The following is a 13,729-nucleotide window of genomic DNA, read 5'->3' on the forward strand; positions in this document are numbered from 1 at the left end:
TCAAAGTTCCGTTTGGAACACTCCAAACTTTGGTCAAACATGTGTTTCTATTGTTCATTTTATACGATGCAATCTTTCAACCTCGAGTTTACCTTTGATTTCTCTTTTCACACGCACAACATATCGAACCTTTTCGATACATTTATATATGCATGATTTTCATATAATTTAAATTCATATTCCTTGTAACAACTAGTGGAGAGGTATCATCGAGATTGGAGTGACTTCCTTACCTTGACGATTGACTCCACCCCTCTTCCCTTAAAACGACCTCACCAACGAGTTAGGGGTGATTCCCTTACTTAGGTGACCGTTACCCAAAACTTCTCTTTCAAAATATTTTATTATGCAAACCCGACCATGTTTTATACCTAAATCATTTATCATTATTCAAAATACCTACTTATACCGATTTTAAAATACATTGTTTATCAAACGTACTTCTTATTCTACCATCCATTTTCACTCAAATCATATACACGAGATTCTTAATCATGTCTTTACCGTTTTACTACACGAATTTCCAAACCTTACGAAATGCTACCTATTAATTTAATCGGTCTAATGAATCTCTTGCCCATGAACTTCACATCTGATTTATTAACTGAAACACGTTCACATTATATCATCATACTAGAGACTTCCACTCTTAATCGAAATTAAACTAACCTTTCTCAATTACTTATAAGACCTCATAGATGTTATATGACCGTTTACCAAATACTCTTTCCAACATCAATAAATCCTTTGTTAAAATTATTTTTAAACAATCACTAAGTTCTTTTACTAAATTTCTTTTCTTTTCTAAGGGTCGACGTTTTCACAAGAACTTTCAAAGTCCAAAATTTTCATGTTTTGATGCAAATGAAACAAACCCGTTATTAAAAAAAAAAAAAAAAAAAAAAAAAAAAAAAAAAACCTTCTCTACAACGCTTAACTCGTCATCCAAATTTCAAAACACGTGGGCTAGAAGACTTCATGGGGACCGACAATTTTCAACATACGTGAACTCCTTTTTTTTAAACAAAAGTAGCATTTCAATCATTACAAAATACGTTAAGCATGACCAATGAGTACTTTATGTTCCTTTGCATATACAAACTATATTCTACCTTTCAAACCAAGCTCAATCTAATTTTGATTCGACAAACTCAACGTTTTGTTTAAACAACTATACATGCACATCATCATACACATTTTAGTCGATATCTCGCGATAACATCAGTTATATCATTCGTATCTACATAGTTAACCTTTTTTTTTCTCCGCAATGTCTCAACGTACACCATATACGCAATATTTATTTTTCATACCTACACCTATGTTCATACGTTTTATGCTTGTACTCATACACATACTACTTATACGTTTTACGCTTCTGCTTGTACACATACTACTTACACGTTTTATGTTTATGCTCATACATACATGCGTATTCATACTTAAACTTATGCTCATACTTTCATCCTTACTCATGATTCGTACATTCGTACCTATACGCGAGCGTAATCCGAGGGATTCGCTTACGTGGGTCCCATACATGCTTAAACATAAACATGCTTACATACGACATTCTTCTATGTACACATTCTTATTTTCAAATTCATGTATACCTTGATTCATACATAACTAGTACAAGCTATGTGGATCATGCGATAATCAGTATAATCGCGGGTGCACACGGGATTATAGTGATAGGCGTATGAGAACCATAGAGTGTACTACTGTGTATGGTAAGACACGGAACGTAACATGACCCCGAGTAACGAAACGGACGTAATGTGGTTAAAACATGGTGGATACGCCGCTGGTACTTCCTATATATAAGTGTTTTCACCATGTTACCAAACTTTCGTAAAACGTGCCATGAAAAATTCAGTGTGTTGCAGACCTTTTGGACCTAATACAACTTCACGCAACTCACAAACGCATTATATCCGATTATTCATGACGAGACTTCATCCTTAACACACTACGTTCATCTATCCAACACTTATGCTATTCACATACTTGTACTCTTTAAGAGTCATTCGTTCATTCTATACTCGTATTATTTTATACAAAACTCGTTCGCAATCCAGCTTGTTTAAACATTTGAGTCCTAACTTACCTCGTTACCTATAAAATAGCCTCCCTATTCTTGATTCTTGTGAAACTATACTTAGTATACCTCTATTGCTTTATTTAAAGTAACAAACCTTTTCGTTCCTCTCAATAAACAGGTTTTACGAAAGTATGATTTTTTTTACACTATCCTTAAAAACTTCCCCTTGCAAATCTACCTTGACGTTCTCCAAAATTTGGTACTTTTCAAAACTTTCAAACTTCCCAAGTTTCAATTCTTAATGATCACCTTTATGCCAAAAACTCTTTCAAGCCTTCCTCTTGAATAAATTTCGGGACGAAATTTCCTAAAGGATGGGAGACTGTAACGCCCTGCGTTTTCAAACTTCCAACATTTAGAAACCTTACGTGAAATTCTATCTTTGGAAATCTTGTGTTCTTATAACCATTCTTTCATCGTAATCGTTGTAAAATACGGAACTTGCTTCGTAAATAAAACTTGTACATTACACTTTTTACCTAGTTAAATCATGTTTTATTTCATATTTCACCTTGTTACAAGTTAGGGGAAACATTGTGGCATATTATTACACAACTTAACTAACAAAATTACTCATTATAATGTTTTAAAAAAATAAAAAAAATAAAGAAATATGGCAGCCCCAATTCAACAAAATTCAGCCCCATATAGTTGGGTTTTGTGGGCTAGTTTCAAGGTGTAACCCCTTCTAAACACTTCCAAAGCCCAACCCATTGAAACCCTAATCCTTCCCCCTATAAATACCACTTATAACCAGCCTCCCTACCACTTTTGCAACCCTAAAAACTCACAAAACATCCACCAAACCGTAGCTGAAAGCAAGGGTTCGAGTAGATTGACACCCCTTCACGAAAATGAGCATAACTCACTCAATTCTTATCCGATTCACTCGATTCTTTTTCCTACTTGCTTGTATAATCATGGGGTTCGATTCCTAGACTTCTCCTTGGAGAAATCAGACCTGGAAATGCCCCGAAATAGTCCATAAACTTTCTGTTTGTTTTTATGTTCATCAAAAACTTGTTTAAACCTATGCAACTTGTGTCTAACACATCTCATACCTATGTCCTAATGCTTACAACTTATCCCATGGTTGGTTAAGCTTAAAAACAAGGTTGAGACATTTAAAATCAGAGGATTAAACCTCATAAACTTGGTGTTTTGTTTAGGGTTTTTAACCCACAAGTCATGTCAAACTTTGTCTTTGATACATGAGTGATTATGGAACAACTTGGGTTGTCCAAACATACAATCCTCACATGATTTGATGATTTCTCTTAGTTAGTGTGTATATTTCTTATTCTTTATTGTATGTTCATGACCCTCCTTGGTTGTTTTTTTTACATCAAGTGTAGTGGTGAACACATAGAGGTGCCTAAATGGAAGACTTGATCTTCCTACCTCCTACATGACTTCTATGACATTTAGAGGTACCAAAATGAAGATTTTAATCTTCTACCTCATGCTTGAACTATTGGACATATATTATATAACCTAAATATATTATTCGAATAATCGAATCTTTGATGATGAACTAGTGTTCATATGTCGGGGTACTAGATTACATCATCCTAGACTATGATAACTTGTCACGATTCTAATGGAACCTTGTTCCATGAAAACATCTAAACTCCTTCGAGTTTCCTAGTGTCAAGAACAAGCATCATATGTACTAAATGATTATTTTCCATGTTATTCTCATATCTTATTTTTATGTTGTTTTAAACACCGAATCTCGACTCTAAACATACTTGAACCTTAACCCTTATACATTCGGACTCTAAATCTCTACTCGTCAACAATTGGATAATCGGAAAACATATGCAAACTTTGTGAGTATACTCGTATTTCCCCCTTTTTACTTTTACCACTTTTGGGGTGTAACATGTTTACCTATTAACTTACACATGAACACTTTGTTAAACACACGAACGTTCCTATAACATGCTTGTATACGTGATGACTTGATACTTTAAACTTGGGTTATTCTTATGTGTTGAACTTATCATTAACTTCGTACGAGCCAAACCTTGACATATGTAGCGCTATAGGATTAACGACCCGCCCGTAAACTTGAGGTTATGTCTTGAGCATATTGCGTTTTCTTGGTTTGATATGTTAGACACATGCCATGTTTAAATGTTTATCTTGAATCACATGCTTGCTATGAGGAATTGTTCAAACTTATCTTTTGCTATGTACGTATCAAACTTGTATACTCGCCTTTGCTTTTGCATTGAACTTTATTTTAAACATGTTACAGGTTGATGAGGACGATGCTAAGAAAAGAAGTAGCGTTGATGCCTAGATACACATATAGACGTTAGGGTTTAATATGTTGTATCAAATTTTGTTATGTTATCATGTTGTTATGTTAAACTTGTTGTATTTGAATTTCTTGTAATGTTGACTATTTGAAGTTATGAAATGAAATGAAATTTGGAATTTCTAAATATTGTCACAAATAGCGTTATGATGTCTCTAGCAATCTTCACACTTCGTCTCATCCCGATGTTTCCGCCATTGGTTGGGGTGTGACAACGGTTGTGTGACATTAATACTATTTGACAACATTTTACGCCCGCCGCAACGCGGGGTGTGCTTTGTGGGGTTTTCAAAGAAAAGATGGTTATGCATATGGTTGTCGTAATGTTGGCTTTGGGGGTTTTCCAAAAAAATTGATTTTTTTTATACTTTTCACCCAAAAGTATTTCATAAATTATTTTTAACTCAAAACTATTTGTTTTTTTTTTACTTTTAACCCAAAACTTTTTATCTTTTGCAATCTATCCTCATGTTCCGCAAATTTTTGCTTTATGCTTGGTTCTAAATTTTGTGACTTAACACATCGCAACGTGCGTCTTTGGTTCAACGTTTTTACGTTTCGTTCTAAATTTTACGAGTCAATACGACGCAACGTGCGTGTGTGGGTGAACGTTTTTACATCGTCTACTTTTCCCCGTTTGACAGGTTTAACATAACATACGGGTCCTAGATTGACTTAGTTATAACTAAAGAATCTCCGCCGCATTGCGGCGGGTCGCAATCCTAGTTTTAGTTATTTGTTAATATTAATAAATAACCAATATATAGATATCACATATTTTTATCCTTATCTTTATCTAAAATTAATAAATAATTTCAATTTTGCAATTTAGACCCTTTGTTTTTTTACTTTTAACCCAAAATTTTTCATCTTTTCCAATTTAATCCCAACTCTTTTTTATTTTCAATTTTGGTCCACCATACTTTTCATCTTTCTCAAGTTTTCGTTTCGTTCTAAATTTTGTGAGTTAACCAACGCAACGTGCGTGTGAGGTTCAACATTTTTCGTATATTTTTTTCCCGTTTGACTGGCCCATCGCGTCACGTCTATTTTTCTGCGTTTAACAAGTTCGTCTAACACACAGGTCCTGGATGGACTTAGTTATTTTTTCTATGTTTTACGTTTCAGTTTAATTTCTCAGCAACGAGCGTGCGTGATTCAAAGATCTTACGTCTGCTTTTCGCTCGATGTTATTTTTTTCTCGTTTTTATTTATTTTGATATTACGAGCTTTTTTGGTGTTGGTGGTCACTGACAATGGTATAGTATTGCTACTACTTAACACAGTTTTATGACAACCGCTGCAACGCAAGGACTTACACTTAATACTAGTATATAATATAGTGGAAATCTTATAACCTTGAAAGCTTAATTGCTTGCTGTGTAAATTTACGTGTTTAGGTATGATTTTTTTTTAACTTTGATTTATATTAAAGTTTACTATTTTCCTAATGGATAGCGGGAAAATTACATTATTAAGTTTGATTTGTTAGCCCATTTCTTTGAATAGGTCATAATTACATTATTTTTTTTAGAAGCGCAATTTACAATTGCAGCCGTATTGCTGTCCAACATATAACCCGGATTGCAGCCCGATAACTTTTTAGTTTCGGTCTAGCTCGTTCACCTAACCGAAACCTTTATTGTCAATCTCATATTCATTGTGTTTCATTTCAGAATAAAGAAAAAACAAACGTCACCTTAATAAATTCATAGTAGACCGACCAACAAAGACGTCTTTCATTTCTCCCTGTCGCTATTTAGAGCATATTACAAAATGGGGCCATAAATTCATACATACCGATATGCATCAAATATAAGACAAGTTCAAGCAAACTAAAACTGAAAGAGATCGATTTCAGCTGCGGGAGAGGCTCGATGGAGCATCAACAACTTCTTGGCAAACATCATTCTTTCATCTGACTCAATGTACGAGCGGCGATGAATAACAATCTTTTTTAGGAAAGGGGAGCACGCAAGTAAAAACTTTATCAAACACAGTTCATTCTCTGAACCTTTCAAACATTCAAACTTCACACTTCGAAGCTGCAACAGCCCCGTGGCATCGTAGTTTATATGTGGAGGCGGGCCAAAATACTGCAAGAATCACTAGTATTTCAACGCAAAACAACATATGAGAGTATAAGACGAGCAGTATGATACATACCCAATCATTAGTTACTGCTGTGATTTCAAGAGTCTGCAGATTCGTGAAACTCCTAATCAATTCAAAAGCACACAATAGTTCCATACCATTGTCTAAAATTAGACTTGATAATTTAAGAACCTTGAGGCAAGGAAAGGCGGCAGAGAACCTCTTTCTATCACCACCTTCTGTCAACTACAAGTAAAATGGTTAGAGAATCATAAAGGCTTGTTGCAGCATAAAGAATATGCTGTAAGATAGCTATAAACTTGTATCAAAGACACAACTTAGCCTTACATCACAGTTTTCAAAATTCAAATGAAGCTCTTGAAGTTTCGGAAGAGAATCCACAAGCTCAAAGATGCTACTGGAACTTTTGATGCTAATATTGTCAAGATCACAAAGGTACAAAGACAATATTTTTAGATTTTTAATTTTTGCAATCTCAACAGCTTTTACATTGCATTCTTCCATGGTCAAAATCTCAAGCAAGGGACACTTGGTAAAAAATTCCCCAAGTTGAACGTTCTCTTCAAAATCCATGCCCAAGTCTAAGCTCAACAGGTTTGGAAAACCATGAAAAGTAGGTGGAGGATTGAAACAACAGTTAAAAAGATGCACATGTTTCAACTCTAAACAAGAGAAGAGATGGGTAGGCAACATAAGTGGTGTGTCATCCCCATTCCTAATAGTGAGGTCCTTAATTCCTTTTCTTGACAAGAATAAAATCCAGTGATTAATATCTTCAGCATCCAACACGTCATTTATGCAGAGGACAAACTTAGTAATGGCACCACTAAGATGAAGAAGAAGCCTACTTATAACTCCCCCATGATTATTTTTACCTTTCGATTTTCTTAAATACTTAAAGAACATCCTATCAAACACAAGTTGGCTAAGCATAGTCCACTTAAACCTCCAGCTTCTCGACAAGATACTGGTCCTCACTGCATGTTGCACCGGCAATCGATCCAGGATATTTGTTACCACGTTATCAGGCATGTTGGTAATAAAATCTTGTGGTGCTTTATGTGTCCCGTGAATGAATTCCATTACTCTAACAAGAATAAAGATGTTAATCATAAAATATACATAAATCGATGGAATAAATAGCTATAGCGATTGGCAAATTGACATTCATAGTCCATCTATCAGCATATACTCAAAACCTCATATTTGCTTTTTTATTAAAAAAAAAAAAAAAAAAAAAAAAAAAAAAAAAAAACCTTATAATAAAACACATGTGTTAGAATTAACTTCAATTCATTTGCATAAAAATAGGGCTGCAAACGAACCGAACAAACACGATGAGTGATTGCGAGTTACTGTGGATGAATTTGAAAACGATTTCACTCGCAGTTACAGAGGGGGGATGGTGTGTTTTGAATTTGAAGGACACTTGCCTGTTTATTTTCTCTTTTCGTATATATTTTTTTGTCTTTATATCTCTTTTTTTTTCATCTTTTTATGTTAAATACATTTTCTTTTTTTAACTCAAAAACTTTTTTTTTTTTTTTGGACGGGGTTAGTATGTCGCTAACCGGTTTAGTAGTTAGTATCACCAAGTTATTATTAAAATCCTCCATTGTCTGAATTTGAACCCAGGACCTCTAAGCAAAGCTTCCCACCTCCCTTTTGACCACTAGACCAAAAGATCATTATTGTTTAAAGCAGTGTTGTAAAAGTGGCTAGGCGGTCTCTAGTCGGCCGACTGAGGAGTTGGGAGTAATCGGAGTACTCGGAGAGTACTTGGGGAGTACGTGGACATGGTAACTATAAAGAAAATTAATTGTTATATATTATACATATGTTAAAATAAGCATAATTCATGTCAACTGAGTATAATTTAAAATGAAACATGTTTAAAGTTCAAATATTCTGAATACAAGTCCGAGTAGTCCGAGTTGGCCGATTTTAACCGATTTTGACCGATTTTGACTAATTAAAAGTCAACAAACCACGTTGACCGCCTAGACCAACTAGGCCGACTCTTTCCGACTACGTCCGACTAGACGCCGACTGGGCGCCGAGTTTGACCGAGGCCGACTAATTGAGTCCGCCTAGGAGGAAGTCGCCTCGGAGGGGTTCCGAGGACCGAGTACTCGGCCTTGGAATCCGACTTTTACAACACTGGTTTAAAGAAACTTTTTTTTCTCATAGATGTCCTATTTTTTTTTCAGATTAAAGTTATTTTAGTCGGTAATTTTTTTTAACATAATAGTGAAACCTTTTTAAAAAGAGCTAGTTACACAGTTGGTCCTTGTAGTAAGTCAGTGGATTTTAGTTTTTAAGTTATTCTTTTGTTAAAAATTAAAATATAACAAGTATTTAGACCCGACCACGTTACAGTACGACTCTCAAGAATGTAAGAAATAGGTTTACAAATGTTACTCATAAATGAAACAAATCGTTAAGAACCATTACACTTATAGGAATAAAAAAGCGAACATACAAAGAATAAGGCGCTAACCTTATTTGACCGAATATCAACATACATTGTTCTCGATGATATATCAAACAACCATGTACAAAAACATAGAAACATGCATACGAAAATGTATAACACATATTAAACTGATTGGTATGTAAATCGATACAAAACTTTAATGTCCGTATAAAATTTTTGGCTTAGTAATAAACTATGTTAACATTCAATTAGGCCTAACATACACCGCTTACTTATTCTAACCATACGCCTTCTTTTTTTAATTAAATCTAAGACTGTCAACCGAGTTTTTGTGTACCACCACTATCTCTCGACTGGGTTTTATGCACTGCCACCAAAAGCTAATTCGCGGTACACAAAAATTCGGTTGGGGATCTTAAATTTCATTAGTTTCCCTGTCACGCCTCTTTGCCTTAAAAAGTTGAATTCTTCATCGTAGGACTTCACACATAAGCCAACTATGTTGTTCATTGCAGGGCTTCTCACTCAAGCCAATTATCTTTTTCATTGTAAACCTAAACACGTAGGTTTTTGGGCACCAACTTTGTCTTACCATAAACAAAATTAACATACCTTGAGTATCATTTTTCCCCAAATTAATACTTATATATATGACCAATACATTAAGTTAACACTCCATTCTTGTAAAGTAGTTGCGGGTTGGGAATGAACCAAAGAGTGGGGTCTAAATTCATCCCGCATCTTTTCAAAAGAGGAAAAACCGGGATGTAATGTTGTGTTCGTGGTGAAAGTACCAAAATACCCTGGCTAGTAACGCTGATTTAGACTACAAGATGACAAAAAGTCCAAGATTGATTAAATAAGCCGGACGCGGGGCGTAAAGTAGCAAGATTTTCATTTTAGGGCGTAAACATGATTCTGCCTGTAAACCTCAAGGGGTAAAACTGCAGTTTACTCTTATTAAAATTTGTTTATTTTTCTTACAAAAGGATCATTTAGAAACTAATCCTCTAATATTGACATGCTAAAGGGACCAACCGTGTAACTAGTTTTTTTTTCTTAAGAAAAATCTCACAATTATGTTAAAAAATATAAGTATAGGGAATTTAGTTTGCCAAAAAAAAGTAGAGGGACTTTTAAAACAAAAACAAAAGTACGTTGGTTTTTTATGGTTTCCTTGTGTTTTTGGGGAAGGGCCAACAACAAGCAATTCCTAGTGGCTTTAAGCTAACGGACATGTTAAAACGATAGCAGGATAATTCGTATTCAGTTAAGATTTCTCATATTTCAAAACAAAGGGTCTAGTTACAACAAAAATGCATGATAATTGCTTGACTCTCTCCAGCAGAGGTGTGAGTGCAATATGTTTTACGTGATACATGATTGATGACCCATACGGTAAAACTGTAAAAGTCTCGTGAGTGTACATTTTTAATAATGGTTTCTCATAGGAAAGAAAGAAGAAACATCACTATAATCAAAGCACAAATTTCACTAGGATTAAATAAATAGGGTAAAGTTCTTGTACAAATAATCTTAACATACTAAACATACAAATTGAAGGAAAACTCAAAAAGACAAGGTGGCATTTTTGTAATTATCAATAACTATCAAAGTTACTCTACAAATATACCTAAAAAAACCTAACCACTCCCCCCACCCCCAAAAAAAAACCTAAACCCCCCACCCCCAAAAAACCTAAAAAAAACCTACCCCCCCACCCCCCCAAAAACCTAAAAAAAAACCTAACCCCCCCCCCCCCACCCCCAAAAACCTAAAAAAAAAACTAACCCCCCCCCACCCCCCACCCCCAAAAACCTAAAAAAAACCTAACCCTCCCCCCCCCCCCCCCCCACCCAAGCTAAAATGCTAAAAACTAAACCCCCCAAAAAACCTAAAAAAATCTAAAAAAATAAAAAAAAACACACAAATTATTTTATTTTATTTTTTTAACATTTTTTATTAAAAAACCGCTTCTTTTAGTAGCAGCAAAAAAAAATGTTAAAAAATGTTAACATTTTTAACATTTTTTTTTAACATTTTATTTTTTTAACACACAAATTATTTTATTTTATTTTTTTAACATTTTTTTTTTTTGCTAACGAAATGTAGCGATTTTTTAATAAAAAATGTTAAAAAAAAATTTGTGTTTTTTTAGGTATTTTTGGTTGTAACTTTGATAGTTGGTGGTAATTACAAAAATGTCACCTTGTCTTTTTGGGTTTTCCTTCAATTTGTATGTTTAGTATGTTAAGATTATTTGTATTTGATCTTTTGCCTAACTAAGTAAGCTAAGAGTGGTGCCAAAAGCATACGGATAACCAACTGCACTCAAAAACCTATGGGAAACACTACAACATTATAGGTTCAAAACTTTAAAACTAATTAGAAAATATAGACTTCAGCAACCGGGGAGGCTCGATGGAGCTCCAACAACTTCTTAGCAAATGGCAACTTACCAATATTGGTTTCAACAGTTATGTACTCAAGAAAGGGGGAACTAGCAAGTAAATACTTTATCAAACACATTTCATTCTCTGAACCATTAAAGCATTCAAACACCACACTTCGTAGTTGCAGTTGTCCCACTGTGTTGTAGTCTATCTCCGAAGTATCAAGCGCATGGGTTGGGACATCATCCTCGTATGGAGCCTACAAGATCAAATACTATTTTGAAGCATGGCTATATTTATTAGACTCTAAGACAAGAAATATGATACATGTATATTTCACTCACTTCGATCTTAAGGGACTTCAAATTTGGTGAGCCCCGCATCATTTCGATAGCACATGATAACATATCACCACTGCTCAAATCTATCTCGTATAATTCAAGAGTCTTGAGGTGTGGAAAGGCGATAGAAAACTTTCTAGCTCCTTGTTCTCTTATGAACTATAAGAAAAATGACATAATAAAGTCATGTGGTTGTTTGATGTAAGTTAAATTTCAGAGACCCAAAGTAGCCTTACATTGCACTTTGAAAAGTTCAAATAAAGCTCTTGAAGCTTCGAAAAATAGCCTGCAAGCTTAAAGATGGTATAACTTGTGATCGTTAAATTGTAAAGATTACACAATGACAAAGATAACGTTTTGAGATTTTTAAGTTCTGCAATCTCAACGAGTCTCATTTTTCTCATAGGATCCTCATCGTTACCAATACCTAGAACCTCAAGTAAGGGACACGAAGTGATAAATTCCCCATAATCGCCGCTTTCGAATCTTACATCATATAAATTTAAGCTCAATAGATTTGGAAAGCCATGAAAGCTAGGTGGCACATGAAAACAACAATTTTGAAGCCTCAAATGTTTCAAGTCTAGACAAGAGAAAAGATGGGTATGCAACTTAAATTGAGTTCGACGAAAATTCAAAAGAGTGAATTTCTCAATTCCTTTTCGGGACAAGAACGCAATCCAATGATTAATATCCTCACCATCCAGTACCATGTAATCTGGTATATAGAGCACAAACTTTGTTATGGGACCTTTAAGATGAAGAAGAAGTCTACTTAAATCCCTCCCGTACTTAGAGAACCGGCATTTAATTACCAGTTGGGTAAGCATAGTCCACTTAAACCTCCAGTTTCTTGCCAAGACGCTAGTTCTCACCGCATCTCGTATTGGTAAATGATTAAGAATATTAGTTATCACATTCTCGGGCATGTTGCAAATAACATCTTCTGATGCAAATTTAGACGCTTTCTTATGCGTTCGTTCAACCTCTTCCATTATTCTAACAACAAAAAAAAATTGTTCGTAAGTTGAAACTTAAAAGTATAAATCAATGGAGTAGAACATATATAAGCTTTTATTTGCAAAGGGAAATCTTCACAAAAACAATAGTTAAATTTTAACAACTTATATAGCATATATATTCGAATAAATCCTAACCTTGAAATTAAGCAACTCCGATGAGTGACTGTAACTTGAGATGCTCTAATAATTGTTTAGCTTTGCGATGGAGAATTTAGAAAACTTGAAGCTTTGATTTTTTTATACACTATAATAATAAACGTCTGTTTTAACCAAGAACATGACAGTGGTATTCTCGATGTATTTAAAGTACTTGTGCTCTTATAATTATCGAAGGTTTACTTCTTGTATCAAATATATAGTTAAATATATTGTCCTTTTCCTTTGTATAATTAATATATAGTTATGTATAATTGGTGGTGACGGTAAGTTTGATGGATTGGGTTGATAGGAAACGTTAAATGTATTAGTTGATGATTGGTGTATCTAGTAATTGTAGGGTATCAATATCGAGTAGTCAATATCATTACGTTACTGTCAAAGAAGGCTTGTTTATGCAATATATTATATACGACGAAAAATATAAATAGTAGAATATATACATTTATATTTGAATTTATTTACAAAATCGTCAGTTGACCAACCGTGTTTTCAAATTTGTCACGTTCATGCGTCCGTGGACGGACCTCTGAGCATGGGATGAGTCGGCGTATCATGTTGAAGAGTCCATGTCCATCCGAAGCGTCAGCGGACTCTTCCGAAGCGTCAGTGACTCTTCCGAAGCGTCGGTGGACTCTTCCGAAGCGTCAGTGACTCTTCCGAAGCGTCGGTGGACTCTTCCGAAGGAGCGTGATACATAGACTCTTCAACATGATACACCGACTCATCCCATGCTCAGAGGTCCGTCCACGGACGCAGGAGCGTGACAAATTCGAAAACATGGTTGGTCAACTGACATTTCCGTAATTTTCCCTTATATTTGCGTATTAAGATT

The 13,729-nt window shown here is 34.7% G+C and overlaps 2 protein-coding genes across 2 annotated transcripts; both read right to left on the minus strand.

Moving 5' to 3' along the window:
- Positions 1–6,110: 6,110 nt before the first annotated feature.
- On the minus strand, positions 6,111–7,655 carry LOC110920491 (F-box/FBD/LRR-repeat protein At1g13570-like). Its single transcript, XM_022164715.2, has 3 exons — positions 6,873–7,655; positions 6,597–6,770; positions 6,111–6,526 (listed from the first exon to the last, which is right to left on the minus strand). The coding sequence occupies exons 1-3, from the start codon at positions 7,626–7,628 to the stop codon at positions 6,266–6,268; spliced, it is 1,191 nt and encodes a 396-aa protein (XP_022020407.2). The 5' UTR covers positions 7,629–7,655; the 3' UTR covers positions 6,111–6,265.
- Positions 7,656–11,346: 3,691 nt separating this feature from the next.
- Positions 11,347–12,977, minus strand: LOC110920226 (F-box/FBD/LRR-repeat protein At1g13570-like). The gene is made up of 4 exons (XM_022164451.2): positions 12,874–12,977; positions 11,953–12,715; positions 11,720–11,875; positions 11,347–11,634 (listed from the first exon to the last, which is right to left on the minus strand). Exons 2-4 carry the CDS (start codon positions 12,709–12,711, stop codon positions 11,368–11,370), a joined length of 1,182 nt encoding a protein of 393 aa, XP_022020143.1. The 5' UTR covers positions 12,712–12,715; positions 12,874–12,977; the 3' UTR covers positions 11,347–11,367.
- Positions 12,978–13,729: the final 752 nt, after the last annotated feature.

This window comes from Helianthus annuus, chromosome 16 (genome assembly GCF_002127325.2).
Source record: "Helianthus annuus cultivar XRQ/B chromosome 16, HanXRQr2.0-SUNRISE, whole genome shotgun sequence".
In the NCBI taxonomy this organism is placed as follows: Eukaryota; Viridiplantae; Streptophyta; class Magnoliopsida; order Asterales; family Asteraceae; genus Helianthus; species Helianthus annuus.